The 13,839-nt window shown below is 43.8% G+C and overlaps 1 protein-coding gene across 4 annotated transcripts in view; it reads left to right on the top strand.

The window, feature by feature from the left end:
- Window positions 1-970: 970 nt before the first annotated feature.
- Window positions 971-13,839, top strand: part of GAS6 (growth arrest specific 6) — a 110,861-nt gene continuing 97,992 nt past the window's right edge. Inside the window, exons 1-2 of one of the 4 annotated variants that reach the window (XM_056555981.1) lie at window positions 973-1,541; window positions 10,741-10,891. In XM_056555981.1, coding sequence (XP_056411956.1) covers window positions 10,813-10,891 — 79 coding nt within the window. In that variant the 5' untranslated portion in view covers window positions 973-1,541; window positions 10,741-10,812. Of the gene's footprint in view, window positions 1,542-10,257; window positions 10,405-10,446; window positions 10,466-10,740; window positions 10,892-13,839 lie in introns of those variants that run through there. The other 3 variants (XM_056555980.1, XM_056555982.1, XM_056555983.1) reach the window with 3 other exon arrangements.

Here is a 13,839-nt window from a genome sequence, read left to right as displayed (position 1 = left end):
ATAAAAATGTTTTCATCACTACTGCATCCTTTTTTTTTTTTTTGGTACCCAACAAATTTTGGGTAACAAAAAAACTGCAAAGGTGCAATTTCCACACAAATGAAAAAAATTCAGAAAAAACGCAGGAAATTGCACTGCCGTTTTTTCTTGCGTTTTTTTCAAACCAAAAAACGCAGGACAAAAAAAACAAGTAAAAACTTAGCCTTAACATGTTCACACTGCATAAAATAAGCAGAACGTCCATCCGAAAAATACAGGCAGAAAATCTGCATATTTGCATATTCTGAAGGTGCTAGAAGCACTCAAAGATGCGCTGTTTCCATAGGCGGCAATGCATTTTTGAGCGGAATCTGCAGGAATCAGGATTTTCGCTGCAGAAACATCTGCTGGGGAAATTCTGGTGCAGCAGAATCCCATTGAAATCGAGTTAAATATTTCCGAAGAATTTCGTTTAAAAATTGCATTGTGTGAACAAGGCTTAATGGTTTCTCTGACTTGGGAACAAGACCCACAGAAACAGTATGTGCTTTGAAAAGTTGGAGACCTGGAGAAAAACTCTTATTGAAAACACAGCAGTTCATTAACTTATATATACATATGTATATACATTATATTATATATATATATATATATATATATATATATATATATATATCCCATTGTGTCCCAAAGCAGTAACACTTTTCGCTACTTGAACTCTTTTCGGGTGGTTAGAATACCCAAGGTGCCTGTCTCCATGATAGGTCTCTATTATAGAGTCCTAATGTAGTTCTGATATTAAAATTTACTTTATTGTGTTTTTTGGTGTTATCAGCATACTGTCACTTTAACTGCTGGGCAAGGGTTAACTGTCAACTGTAACAGCTTGTGAATAGCCAAATGTCTCCTACAGCCAATCAGGGAAGTCCTCCTTTTGTCACCCTATCCCACTGGAACAGGGAATAAAACTCTGTCAATTAGTCACATGTTCTCTGCAGCCAATCAGAGAAGCCATTTTTGCCAGTAAAGAAGTAACAGCTCTTGTCTCACTCATCTCTTACCCCACTGGAGGATTTGTATTTCTACACCGTTCACATACCTTAAATGAGGATAGGTCCCAAATAACACCATTGCTGATCCAGACTAAGCTGAAGTGCTCTTTGTCAGATTTCGCTGCCCAGATAGTACCACAACTAAAGCAGCATTTTTAGGGACAAACAGCATTGCTGACGGGCCCCATAGCTATTGAATGAAAGTACGGGTTATCCTCTGGGCCGTACCTATCCCTGTGATGGACTAGCATCTGGGGTCCCTTTGTTGGATGCTTTACAGTCAATGGTGTCTCAACTTTAGCCAAGAAAACGTAGGTGAGGGACTTTTCTTGCTGCCAAGGACTGCCCCCACGAGGATCTTAGGGGGTGCACACTTAAATTGGAACCCTGCCAGATAAAGCCAATTCTAGAGTCTGAAGTTCCCAGTAACCGTTAATTAGTCAGTCAAGTCAAAATCTAGTCTAAGTCTTCAGTCAGCTTCAGCATCAGACAAGTCAAGTCTGGAACCAAGTCAGTCTCAAGTCTAAAGTAAAGTAACAAGTGTACTACAAGTAGAGATGAGCGAACTTACAGTAAATTCGATTCGTCACGAACTTCTCGGCTCGGCAGTTGATGCCTTTTCCTGCATAAATTAGTTCAGCTTTCAGGTGCTCCAGTGGGCTGGAAAATGTGGATACAGTCCTAGGAGACTCTTTCCTAGGACTGTATCCACCTTTTCCAGCCTACCGGAGCACCGGAAAGCTGAACTAATTTATGCAGGAAAAGTCAGCAACCGCCAAGCCGAGAAGTTCGTGACGAATCGAATTTACTTTAAGTTCGCTCATCTCTAACTACAAGCCCCACAATTGCCTTAACCCCATAGGCTAGGACTCCACTGAGATTTTTGAGGCATAAAAATGCCAGAAAAAACGTCAGAAAAACTGCCACAGTTTTTTCCAGCGTTTTGGCGCTTTTTCTTGCATTTTTACCTTTATGTGGAATTTGCCTTTTTTGGCCCCTTTGGCATTTTTTTTACAAAATAGTTGGGTACCAAAAAAAAAATACAAAAAAATAAAGGATGCAGTAGGGATGTAAAGATGTATTTAACTAAATGTTTATTTTTTATAACAAAATTTTAATAAATTTTTTTATAAAGTGTACGTGTGTTTAACTTTTTTTTCTCTTTTTCCCCCACATTTTTTATGTAGTACTACTACTTCCAGCATGGAACACACTGTTCCATGATGCGAGTAGTAGTACCTATACTATAGACATATCGCCCCGGGTGTCAGTCTGACACCCAATGTGATCGTCCATAATATAGCAGAGATGCGGCTCTATACAGCGCTCGCACCTCTGCTCTGTACTCTGAGTGATGTGCTATTCACATCACTGGCCGTTCATATTTTCCGCCCAGGGCTGTGATTGGCCGGATGGTTGCAGCAAATCACAGCTCTGAGGAAAATATCAATGAGTGAGTGGCCGGAGTACAGAGCAGGAATGCGAGCGATGTATGGAGCTGCTCCATCTCTTCTATAGATAGGACGATCGCAGCAGGTGTCAGTAGTGATACCCGCTGTGATCTGTTCTTACCTGCAGGTACTACTACTCCCAACATGGAGCACACTCTGCTCCATGCTGGGAGCTGTAGTACCTGCATTAATAGACAGATCGCAGCGAGTGTAATTTCTGACACTCGCTGCGATCTGTCTATTAATGCAGCTACTACAGCTCCCAGCATGGAGCAGAGTGTACTCCATGTTGGGAGTAGTAGTACTTGTAGTTAAGGAAAGATCACAGCGGGTATCACTACTGACACCCGCTGTGATCCTCCTGTATAATGTATGGATGCAGCGGCCGCTCTTCTATGGTCCCCTGCACTGCCGTATATATACACATAATCCTAGAGTTGTGAATGGCTGGAACTTTGGCCAATCACAGCTCTCTGCGGGAAATATGAATATGTGTATATATACGTCAGTGCAGGGGACCATAGAAGAGCGGCCGGACGCATCGATACATTATACAAAAGGATCGCAACGGGCGATCTGTCAATTAGTACAGGTACTACTACTCCCATCATGGAACAGTGTGTTCCATGCTGGGAGTAGTAGTACTACCTAAAAAATGTAAAAACAAAAGTGAAAAACACACACACTACATTTTTATTATTGTCGGATACATTTCTAGTGCTTTACCCGCCCACATAAATTGATCCCTGTTTAAAATTAATAAACATTTCGTAATAAAAAAGATAAATCTCGTTAGATACAATTTTTCCCTCACTACTGTATCTTTAATATATATTTTTTATAGGGTACCCTACGAAATTTTTTATAAAAAAAAGGTATCTCCATCATTTTTTGGATCGCTACACTTCAAACTTTTCAAAAAAGAATAAGAACCGCCTGCAAAAACGCAAAATTTAAAACCAACATGGCGTTTTTCTTGGGGTTTTTGCTCTCCCATAGACTTCTATGGGAGGAAAACGCCACGATTTCAAGGCAAAAAACGCCAAACTAGGTTTTGTCGGGCGATTTGAAAATCCTGCCTCTGAGCCCGAAATTGCTGAAAAACGCCAAAAGGATTAAAAAGACACCAAACTGAAAAACGCCAAGTGAATCTGGCATTTTGCAGTTTACTATTGACTTGCAGCCAACATCATTTTCAGTCAAAAAACGTCGTGCGGGAAAATTGGCGTTTTTTACAGCCTTTTTTTGCTAAAAAAACCTCAGTGAAGTTCCAGCCTTAAGGACCCATTTTTTTTTACCTTAATGACCAGGCTCTTTTTTTTTTTTATTTGACATGTGTCTCTTTTAATGGTAACAACTTTAGAACGCTTTTTCTGAGCGGAGTGATTCTAATATCCTTTTTTCATGGCATATTGTACTATATATAAGTGGTGCATTTTTGTTGACACATGCAGCAATTTTTGTTAAAAACTCCAAAATATTGTGAAAAACTGTAAAATTTCTGTCATTTTTTTAAAGTTATTTTTTATGGTGTGCACTGTGCAGTAAAAGTGATGTTATATTTATTCTGTGGGTCAGTACGATTATGGCGATACCCATTTTATATAGGTTTCTATGTACTTTTTCCTTTTCTGAGCAAAATTCTTTTTCTGCCATTCATTTTCCAACAGCTGTAACTTTTTTAATTTTCGTCTGACGCCATTGAGTGAGGGCTTATTTATTGCGGGATGAGCTGTACTTTTCATTGGTATCATTGTTGCGATACCTGCTGCCTTTTGATCTTTTTTATTCCGCTATTTGTACCAAAATTGGTGAATTTAGCAGGTTTTTTTTGCAAACTTTTTTTACGCCGTTCTCCGTACAGGATAATTATTGGGAAATTTTTTTATTTTTTTTTACACTTCAAACTTTTATTGAAGAACTTTTTATTTCATTTTTTACAGGTTATACTATGCTGCAATACATTTGTACTGCAGCACAGTATGACCCGATCAGCTGCACACTGTACAGCCTGTGCGATCCAGCCTCTGGCTGGATCTCACAGGCTTCCGTAGCAGGCAGACAGGAGGTCATGTTCTGACCTCCTGCTGCCATAGCAACCAACGGCGATCGTATCGCGGCGCCGCCGTTGGTGAACAGGGGGAGCGCGTTCCCCCCTGTCAACACCATAGATGCAGTGATCAGGATTGATCATGTCCTCTATGGGGTTAATGCTGCTGGAACTGGCGCAATCGCGGCCCCCGGCAGCTGCAGCGGGACTCCGGCTGTTATTGACAACCGGGTCCCACCGCCGATCTCCTGCGCTGCCCGCAGCAGTGCAGGAGATCGCTAGGACGTATGCGGGAAGAGGTTACAGGGGTACTCCGGTGGAAATGTTTTTTTTTTTTTAAATGAACTGGTGCCAGAAAGTTAAACAGATTTGTAAATGACTTCTATTAAAAAATCTTTACCTTTCCAGTATTTTTTAGCAGCTGTATGCTACAGAGGAAATTCTTTTCTTTTTGAATTTCTTTTTTGTCTTGTCCACAGTGCTCTCTGCTGACAACTCTGTCTGTGTCAGGAACTGTCCAGAGCAGCATAGGTTTTTAATGAGGATTTTCTCCTGCTCTGGACAGTTCCTGATACGGGCATCAGGTGTCAGCAGAGAGCACTGTGGACAAGACAAAAAAGAAATAAAAAAAATAATTTCCTCTGTAGCAAGTACTGGAAGGATTACGATTTTTTTATAGAAGTCATTTACAAATCTGTTTAACTTTCTGGCAACAGTTGATAAAAAATAAAAATAAAATGTTTTCCACCGGACTACCCCTTTAAGGTTAGCGACAGTGGCTATTCACCAAGTTCATCTGCTCCTGTGTAACTTTTATCTGTGAAACCTCTATATGGTCTTGCCCATTTCCACTTAGGTGTGTACTTACTTTTGATGCCAAGGTTTAGACATTAAAGGAGAACTCCAGAATATAAAAATTGTCCCCCATACTGCCGGGAGTAAAAAAATTAAGATGTACATACCTTCCTCCGCTCCCCCGGGGCCTCTGGTAACCGGCTCCAGTCCCCGCCACGATCCTCAGCCAATCAACAGCCACAGCGACGTCCTGACTCAGCCGGCGATAGGCTGAGCGGCAGTGTGAGAACGCTTCAGGACACAAAATTCTTCACTACACCGGCACCTGCTGCCAGGGCCGAAAACGTCACACTGCCGCTCAGCCTATCGCCGGCCGAGCCGGGACTTCACTGCGGCCGGTGATTGGCTGAGTGTTGTATGACTCGCCGACCACTCACGGCGGAGGCTGGAGCCGGTTACCGGAGGCCCCGGGGAAGCGGACGAAGGTATGTACATCTTTATTTTTTTACTGCTGGCAGTATGGAGGACAATTTTTATTTTCTGGAGTTCTCCTTTAAGGGGGGCACTCATTACTTTACTTGTAGCAAAGTGCTATTTCTTCAGTGTTGTCACATGGAAAGATATCATAAAATATTTACAAAAATGTGAGCGGTATGCTCGCTATATTTTTATATTGCATGGAAGCCAAAGAAGCAAAATTGTTAACATTTTTGATCAAGGGTATGGTCACACAGGGCTTCCCCGCCACAGCCCTGTGTGCACAGTGAGGTTTGCAGGTGCTTCTGCACATCAAAGTAACACAGGTGCGCTGGGCCTGCACACACAAGGCTGCTGCGAGGAAGCCCTGTATGTCTGCTCATAGCAAAATATGCTGCGTATTTCCAGCTGCCCGGGGGATTTCCTGCAGCGTGAAATACACTTTGTATACATGCATTACAATAATAGAGATGATAGGTGACCATAACCTTTAAGTCTTGACCCGTATCTGGTTTTCTGACCGGACCTCAAAATGTAGTTTACTACGTTTTGAGGTCTGGTCAGGAAACCGGACATGGGTCAAAAATGAGCCGACCAGAGTAAAACGGTGACTCTGGTCGGCTCATTAAAGTCAATGGATTTCAGCGCTGGTCCGGCTGGGGTACGAGAACGCACAGTTTTCCCCTGCCCCAGCCGGATCCGGCACCTGTACAGGGAAAACTTGGTGTGCATGCACCCTAAGGCTAGGGTTACATCTGCTCTGTTCAGGAAGCTCCATTCGCAGAATCCATAGTAATAGCGGGACATAGGCAAATCCTGCTAACAATCTGGAACTAGATGGAATTCAGACTAACCATCTGCATTAGTTTTTCTATCGCAAACACGTTCCCTGCAGCTCCCTGAATTGGGCTCCAACGTGGATAAGTACCTGGCCTAAGGCTGGTGTTTTTTTGGAAAACTGCCAATACATTTTTTTTTGGAGCCAAAAGACAGAAGTGGATCCAGCAGGAGGAAGAAGTATAAGTTCTTTATCAGGTCTGTATTTACAGCTTGTGCTGCCCTAGGCACTTGGACTGAATGCACTCCATTGGGTGACTCAACAAGTGTTACCATTTTTTCAAGCAGATCTGTCACAAATAGGCAGCAAAAAAGCACGTTTGCTTTTATTATTATTATTGCTCTACACCTGTTAAAAAAGGTATTCTCAATAATATTTTTTTTTTTTTTTTTTTAAAGAGTTCGATAATTCAGGAAATTGTTGCCTTCTCCATCAAGCAGAATTTCCATGCGGAAATGAAGAGGACTGAAGGAGGAGGCTATTTAATCTACTTTTCTGAATTCTGCTTGAATTCTGCTTGAAAACGATGTCGGGCAGAATTTTTTTTTACCATTGACTTCTATTGGATTGAATGAACATGCTCTTTCTTCAAGCAGAAAGGAATTCAGCGTCGGAATTCTGCAAGCAGAATTTCCGCAGTGTGAACAGGACAGCAGAAATAACTTTAAAGTCAATGGGCAGAGGAGATGTGCAATAAATTGGAGAGGAGAATTCAAGATGAATTACTCGAGTAAATTCCTCTTGAATTACTCAGTGTGAACAGGACCAAATAGAAAGAAAAAACAACCCTTTACTTTCCTTTCCTGCTCCTGTACCACCGCGGTCATGATGTGGGTCCTTGCTGTGCAGTACTCTATGGATGCTACCCATAGAGTACTCAGCTATCCTTAGAAAATGAAAGGAATGGCGGCGCTCACATGTGACCGATGTTCCGTTCTCAGGGGAGACTCCCCCGTGATACTGAGGAAGGGGATACATTGGACTTATGGGAAAATGACTTAAAGAGGCACTGTCATTGTTAAAAACTTTTCATGTATTGAAGGACACATTATAATATGACATTTCACAATATGCAACTGTTAAAAAAAAATTTACATTTTCACCTGAAATTCAAGCTTAAAGGGTACCTCTCACCAAAAAAACTTTTGATATATTATAGATTAATGTATGCAGAATAACTTTACAATTGCATGTTATAAAAAAATATGCTTCTTTCTATTTAATTTTCCTCTTTGAAGAAATGACCACTAGGGGTCTCCCTACCAGTCCTGGCAGCAAGCATTTCAGACTCATGCTGGAGTCCTAAACACTACGAGCTGCCAGTCTGCTTTGTTCACAAAGGAGAACACTCAGAGCTGCCAGCCTGCTTTGTTCACAGCCTGTTTGGCTGTGAACAAAGCAGGCTGGCAGCTCTGAGTGTTTAGGACTCATAATGAGTCAGAAATGCTTGCTGCCAGGACTGATCGGGAAAAATACAATAGAAAGAAGCATATTTTTCATTAACATGCTATTGGAAAGTTATTCAACATTCATTAATCTAAAATATATCAAAAGTTTATTTGATGAGAGGTACCCTTTAAAATAGCCACTACTAGGGATCGCCTGTCTTTTAGCCAGACAGACTAGTCTAGATTTTACAGCATACTGGATACCGGCTGTAAAGCATACCGGTATCCAGTATAGGAGATTTCTATTGTGTATGCAAAACTACAGATAAAGGATGTGTGGACATGCTGGGAGCTGTAGTTTTAAAACAGCTGGAGGCAACACTGCTCTAACACAGTTATTTACAAACATTGCAGCTTCAGTTGTTACTAAACTACAACTCCCAGCATGCTGAAATAGTCAAAGCTTTCTCAGACTCCTGAATGACAAAGAAGTTGATCAGACATTCAGGAGTCTGTGAAAGATGAATGGCACACATGGTGACAGCTATGCTGATTAGCATCCAGCTTTACTAGGAGAAGATAAAACAGATAGAACATGTATTCATAAAAATGCTGTACTTTTATCTAAAAAAAATCCTTGCACTCATTTTATAAAGATCTATTTTTATATTTATACATTTTATCCTGTTATGAATTCACCATAATGTCTTCTGATTACTCCGGCAAGCTCCAAGTATCTTCCTCTGACACATGACACAGCATAAAACCAGAGAGGAAAGGGTTACAGAGTAGAGAGTACTGATTGGCTGACTGCACAGGCTTGCTCCTGTGAGGGAGACAGACTGACACGCCCCCTCCAGCCTGCACAATGAAAAAGTAACTCACCAGCAGATAAATGCTTATATCTCTGGATATATAGGTCCGAGACACATATAAATATATATGCACATGATCAGGATTGGGTCCTGAGTAATATATCACTTTTTTTCTTTTTTTTGCACTATGACAGGTACGCTTTAAAGGGGTTCTCCGGTGCTTAAACATCTTATCCCCTATCCAAAGGATAGGGGATAAGATGCCTGATCGCTGGAGTCCCGCCGCTGGGGACCCCCGGGATCCTGCCCGCGGCACCCCTTTTGTAATCAGTCCCCGGAGCGTGTTCGCTCCGGGACTGATTACCGGCGACTACAGGGCGGGCGGCGTGTGACGTCACGCCTGCGCCGGCGTGTGACGTCATGCTCCGCCCCGCAATGCAAGCCTACGGGAGGGGGCGTGACAGCTATCACACCCCCTCCCGTAGGCTTGCATTGAGTGGCGGAGCGTGACGTCACACGCCGCCCGCCCTGTAGTCGCCGGTAATCAGTCCCGGAGCGAACCCGCTCCGGGGACTGATTACAAACGGGGTGCCGCGTGCATGATCCTGGGGGTCCCCAGTGGCGGGACTCCCGCGATCAGGCATCTTATCCCCTATCCTTTGGATAGGGGATAAGATGTTTAAGCACCGGAGAACCCCTTTAAACCATATATCATTTATCACTACTAGAAAATGCAACTCTCATACTGATACCTGTATAGTAACTATGAAAAATACCTCAAATATAGACACCTGAGGCCATTGAAACTTGAGAAATGACTGGAAGTGGTTTGTTACTCCCAAAGTAAGACTCATATTTTTAGTCACCTTGTCTGGTTCCAGTATGTCCGACTGCTGCTCCATTCTACAATGGACACCCTCTCAGGTTTACAACTAAAAAGAAAAAAATGAAGCTAAATTATTAAGTTGCTTTGCATTTGTACTAGATAGATCAGTGTTTCCCAACCAGGGATCCTCCAGCTGTTGCAAAACTACAACTCCCAGCATGCCCGGACAGCCTTTGGCTGTCCGGGCATGCTGGGAGTTGTAGTTTTGCAACAGCTGGAGACACCCTGGTTGGGAAACACTGCACTACAAAATCAGAGTCCAGTCTGATAGGTCATTCAGGAGTCTAGGAGAGCTGGGTAGTAGCCTTCGGCTGTCCAGGTATGCTGGGAGTTATAGTTTCGCTACAGCTGGAGGCACCCTGGTTGGGAAACACTGAGATAGTATTTCTATGTCTATATTGGAGCAATACATAGTGTGCCCTAGAGTGCTGTGGCCGCCTGTGTGTGCACTCCATTGTTCTCCGGACTGTGTGTGTGAATCCAGGTCAGTGCATTGTGGCGCCCGTCAGCAGGTGGTGCCATATTATCAGGCATGGCGTGCTGTTGTAAACACACGGAGCCACACGCAGGGGAGGCGGCCCTGTCATGTCACCCAGCCCCGGGCACCGTTCCCCTCATAGTGACAATAGAGCACAGCCGGGTGACCTGAGGCTCATGTAGCTTCTGCCTCATTGTACGTACTATTTGGAGCCATTTCCTTTGCTCATTCTGTGGGTGATGCCTGTGTCCAGGGGGTGAGCAGAGGGGGCACATACTTTCTGGGTGCAGTGTATCATTAATAGCAGGGTGTATATATATTTATATATATATATATATATAGCCGAGTGCCCGCCCGGGAGCCGTGAGGAGGCCGCCGGGATCACGTCAGGGACACAGAGGTGTGTCTGGAGATGTGTGCAAACTTTTATCAGATGCCTGGGAGGGGGTGAGGCGCGGACTGCCCGCTGTGCTGTGCCTGTTGTGCCTGCCGCCGCCGGCTCTGAATGGTGCTCTGCTTTCTCACACACAGTAGTCCTGGCTCCGGATCACCAGCTCCACACCGGGGACATCACCTCTATCTGGCCGGTGTCGTGTCGTCACCATGCCCAGCGCTTCCAACCTGACAGCCGCGCTGCTCCTCATCCTGCTGCTGCTGGCGGCTGCGGAGATCTCGCATGGCAGTGAGTACTGGGTGCTGGAGGGCAGGGGACCCCCTAGGGGCACGAGTGCTCACAGTCACCAATAGCAATTGGCATCCAGAAGGTGCCAGCTGTTTGGGATGGTGACAGAGCTGCATTGTCAGCAGGCTCCATAATTGCTTCACCAGGCACATGGGAGTCCGGGCAGCAGCTGGCATGGGTTTGTTTATATCCTCTTGGGCAACGCTGCAGAATAGGAAAGGTCACCACTTCTTAGGTTCCCAGAGCCCTGTAGATCACTCTTCACACACTCCCTCAGCGTTTACTATGGGGTCTCTGTACCATACTAATACCTGTATATAGGAACAGACCCTTATAGAGGGAGACCACTGCCCTCAGCGTTTATTATGGGGTCTCTGTACCATACTAATACCTGTATATACTAACAGACCCTTATAGAGAGAGACCACTGCCCTCAGCGTTTATTATGGGGTCTCTGTACCATACTAATACATGTATATAGGAACAGACCCTTATAGAGGGAGACCACTGCCCTCAGCGTTTACTATGGGGTCTCTGTACCATACTAATACCTGTATATAGGAACAGACCCTTATAGAGGGAGACCACTGCCCTCAGCGTTTACTATGGGGTCTCTGTACCATACTAATACCTGTATATACTAACAGACCCTTATAGAGGGAGACCACTGCCCTCAGCGTTTATTATGGGGTCTCTGTACCATACTAATACCTGTTTATAGGAACAGACCCTTATAGAGGGAGACCACTGCCCTCAGCGTTTATTATGGGGTCTCTGTACCATACTAATACCTGTATATAGGAACAGACCCTTATAGAGGGAGACCACTGCCCTCAGCGTTTATTATGGGGTCTCTGTACCATACTAATACCTGTATATAGGAACAGACCCTTATAGAGGGAGACCACTGCCCTCAGCGTTTATTATGGGGTCTCTGTACCATACTAATACCTGTATATAGGAACAGACCCTTATAGAGGGAGACCACTGCCCTCAGCGTTTACTATGGGGTCTCTGTACCATACTAATACCTGTATATAGGAACAGACCCTTATAGAGGGAGACCACTGCCCTCAGCGTTTATTATGGGGTCTCTGTACCATACTAATACCTGTATATACTAACAGACCCTTATAGAGGGAGACCACTGCCCTCAGCGTTTATTATGGGGTCTCTGTACCATACTAATACCTGTATATAGGAACAGACCCTTATAGAGGGAGACCACTGCCCTCAGCGTTTATTATGGGGTCTCTGTACCATACTAATACATGTATATTGGAACAGACCCTTATAGAGGGAGACCACTGCCCTCAGCGTTTATTATGGGGTCTCTGTACCATACTAATACCTGTATATAGGAACAGACCCTTATAGAGGGAGACCACTGTCCTCAGCGTTTATTATGGGGTCTCTGTACCATACTAATAAATGTGTATATAGGAACAGACCCTTATAGAGGGAGACCACTGCCCTCAGCGTTTATTATGAGGTCTCTGTACCATACTAATACCTGTATATAGGAACAGACCCTTATAGAGGGAGACCACTGTCCTCAGCGTTTATTATGGGGTCTCTGTACCATACTAATAAATGTATATAGGAACAGACCCTTATAGAGAGAGACTACTGCCCTCAGCGTTTATTATGGGGTCTCTGAACCATACTAATACTTGTATATACTAACAGACCCTTATAGAGAGAGACCACTGCCCTCAGCGTTTATTATGGGGTCTCTGTACCATACTAATACATGTATATAGGAACAGACCCTTATAGAGGGAGACCACTGCCCTCAGCGTTTATTATGGGGTCTCTGTACCATACTAATACCTGTATATAGGAACAGACCCTTATAGAGGGAGACCACTGCCCTCAGCGTTTATTATGGGGTCTCTGTACCATACTAATACTTGTATATAGGAACAGACCCTTATAGAGGGAGACCACTGCCCTCAGCGTTTATTATGGGGTCTCTGTACCATACTAATACATGTATATAGGAACAGACCCTTATAGAGGGAGACCACTGCCCTCAGCGTTTATTATGGGGTCTCTGTACCATACTAATACCTGTATATAGGAACAGACCCTTATAGAGGGAGACCACTGCCCTCAGCGTTTATTATGAGGTCTCTGTACCATACTAATACATGTATATAGGAACAGACCCTTATAGAGGGAGACCACTGCCCTCAGCGTTTATTATGAGGTCTCTGTACCATACTAATACCTGTATATAGGAACAGACCCTTATAGAGGGAGACCACTGCCCTCAGCGTTTATTATGAGGTCTCTGTACCATACTAATACCTGTATATAGGAACAGACCCTTATAGAGAGAGACCACTGCCCTCAGCATTTATTATGGGGTCTCTGTACCATACTAATACTTGTATATAGGAGCAGACCCTTATAGAGGGAGACCACTGCCCTCAGCGTTTATTATGAGGTCTCTGTACCATACTAATACCTGTATATAGGAACAGACCCTTATAGAGAGAGAGCACTGCCCTCAGCGTTTATTATGAGGTCTCTGTACCATACTAATACATGTATATAGGAACAGACCCTTATAGAGGGAGACCACTGCCCTCAGCGTTTATTATGGGGTCTCTGTACCATACTAATAAATGTGTATATAGGAACAGACCCTTATAGAGGGAGACCACTGTCCTCAGCGTTTATGGGGTCTCTGTACCATACTAATACATGTATATAGGAACAGACCCTTATAGAGGGAGACCACTGTCCTCAGCGTTTATTATGGGGTCTCTGTACCATACTAATACCTGTATATAGGAACAGACCCTTATAGAGGGAGACCACTGTCCTCAGCGTTTATTATGGGGTCTCTGTACCATACTAATACATGTATATAGGAACAGACCCTTATAGAGGGAGACCACTGTCCTCAGCCTTTATTATGGGGTCTCTGTACCATACTA

Source organism: Hyla sarda, chromosome 2, assembly GCF_029499605.1.
Source record: "Hyla sarda isolate aHylSar1 chromosome 2, aHylSar1.hap1, whole genome shotgun sequence".
Taxonomy (NCBI): domain Eukaryota; kingdom Metazoa; phylum Chordata; class Amphibia; order Anura; family Hylidae; genus Hyla; species Hyla sarda.
The sequence above is the reverse complement of the archived record's forward strand: the minus strand, read 5'-3'. Positions and strand labels throughout refer to the sequence as shown.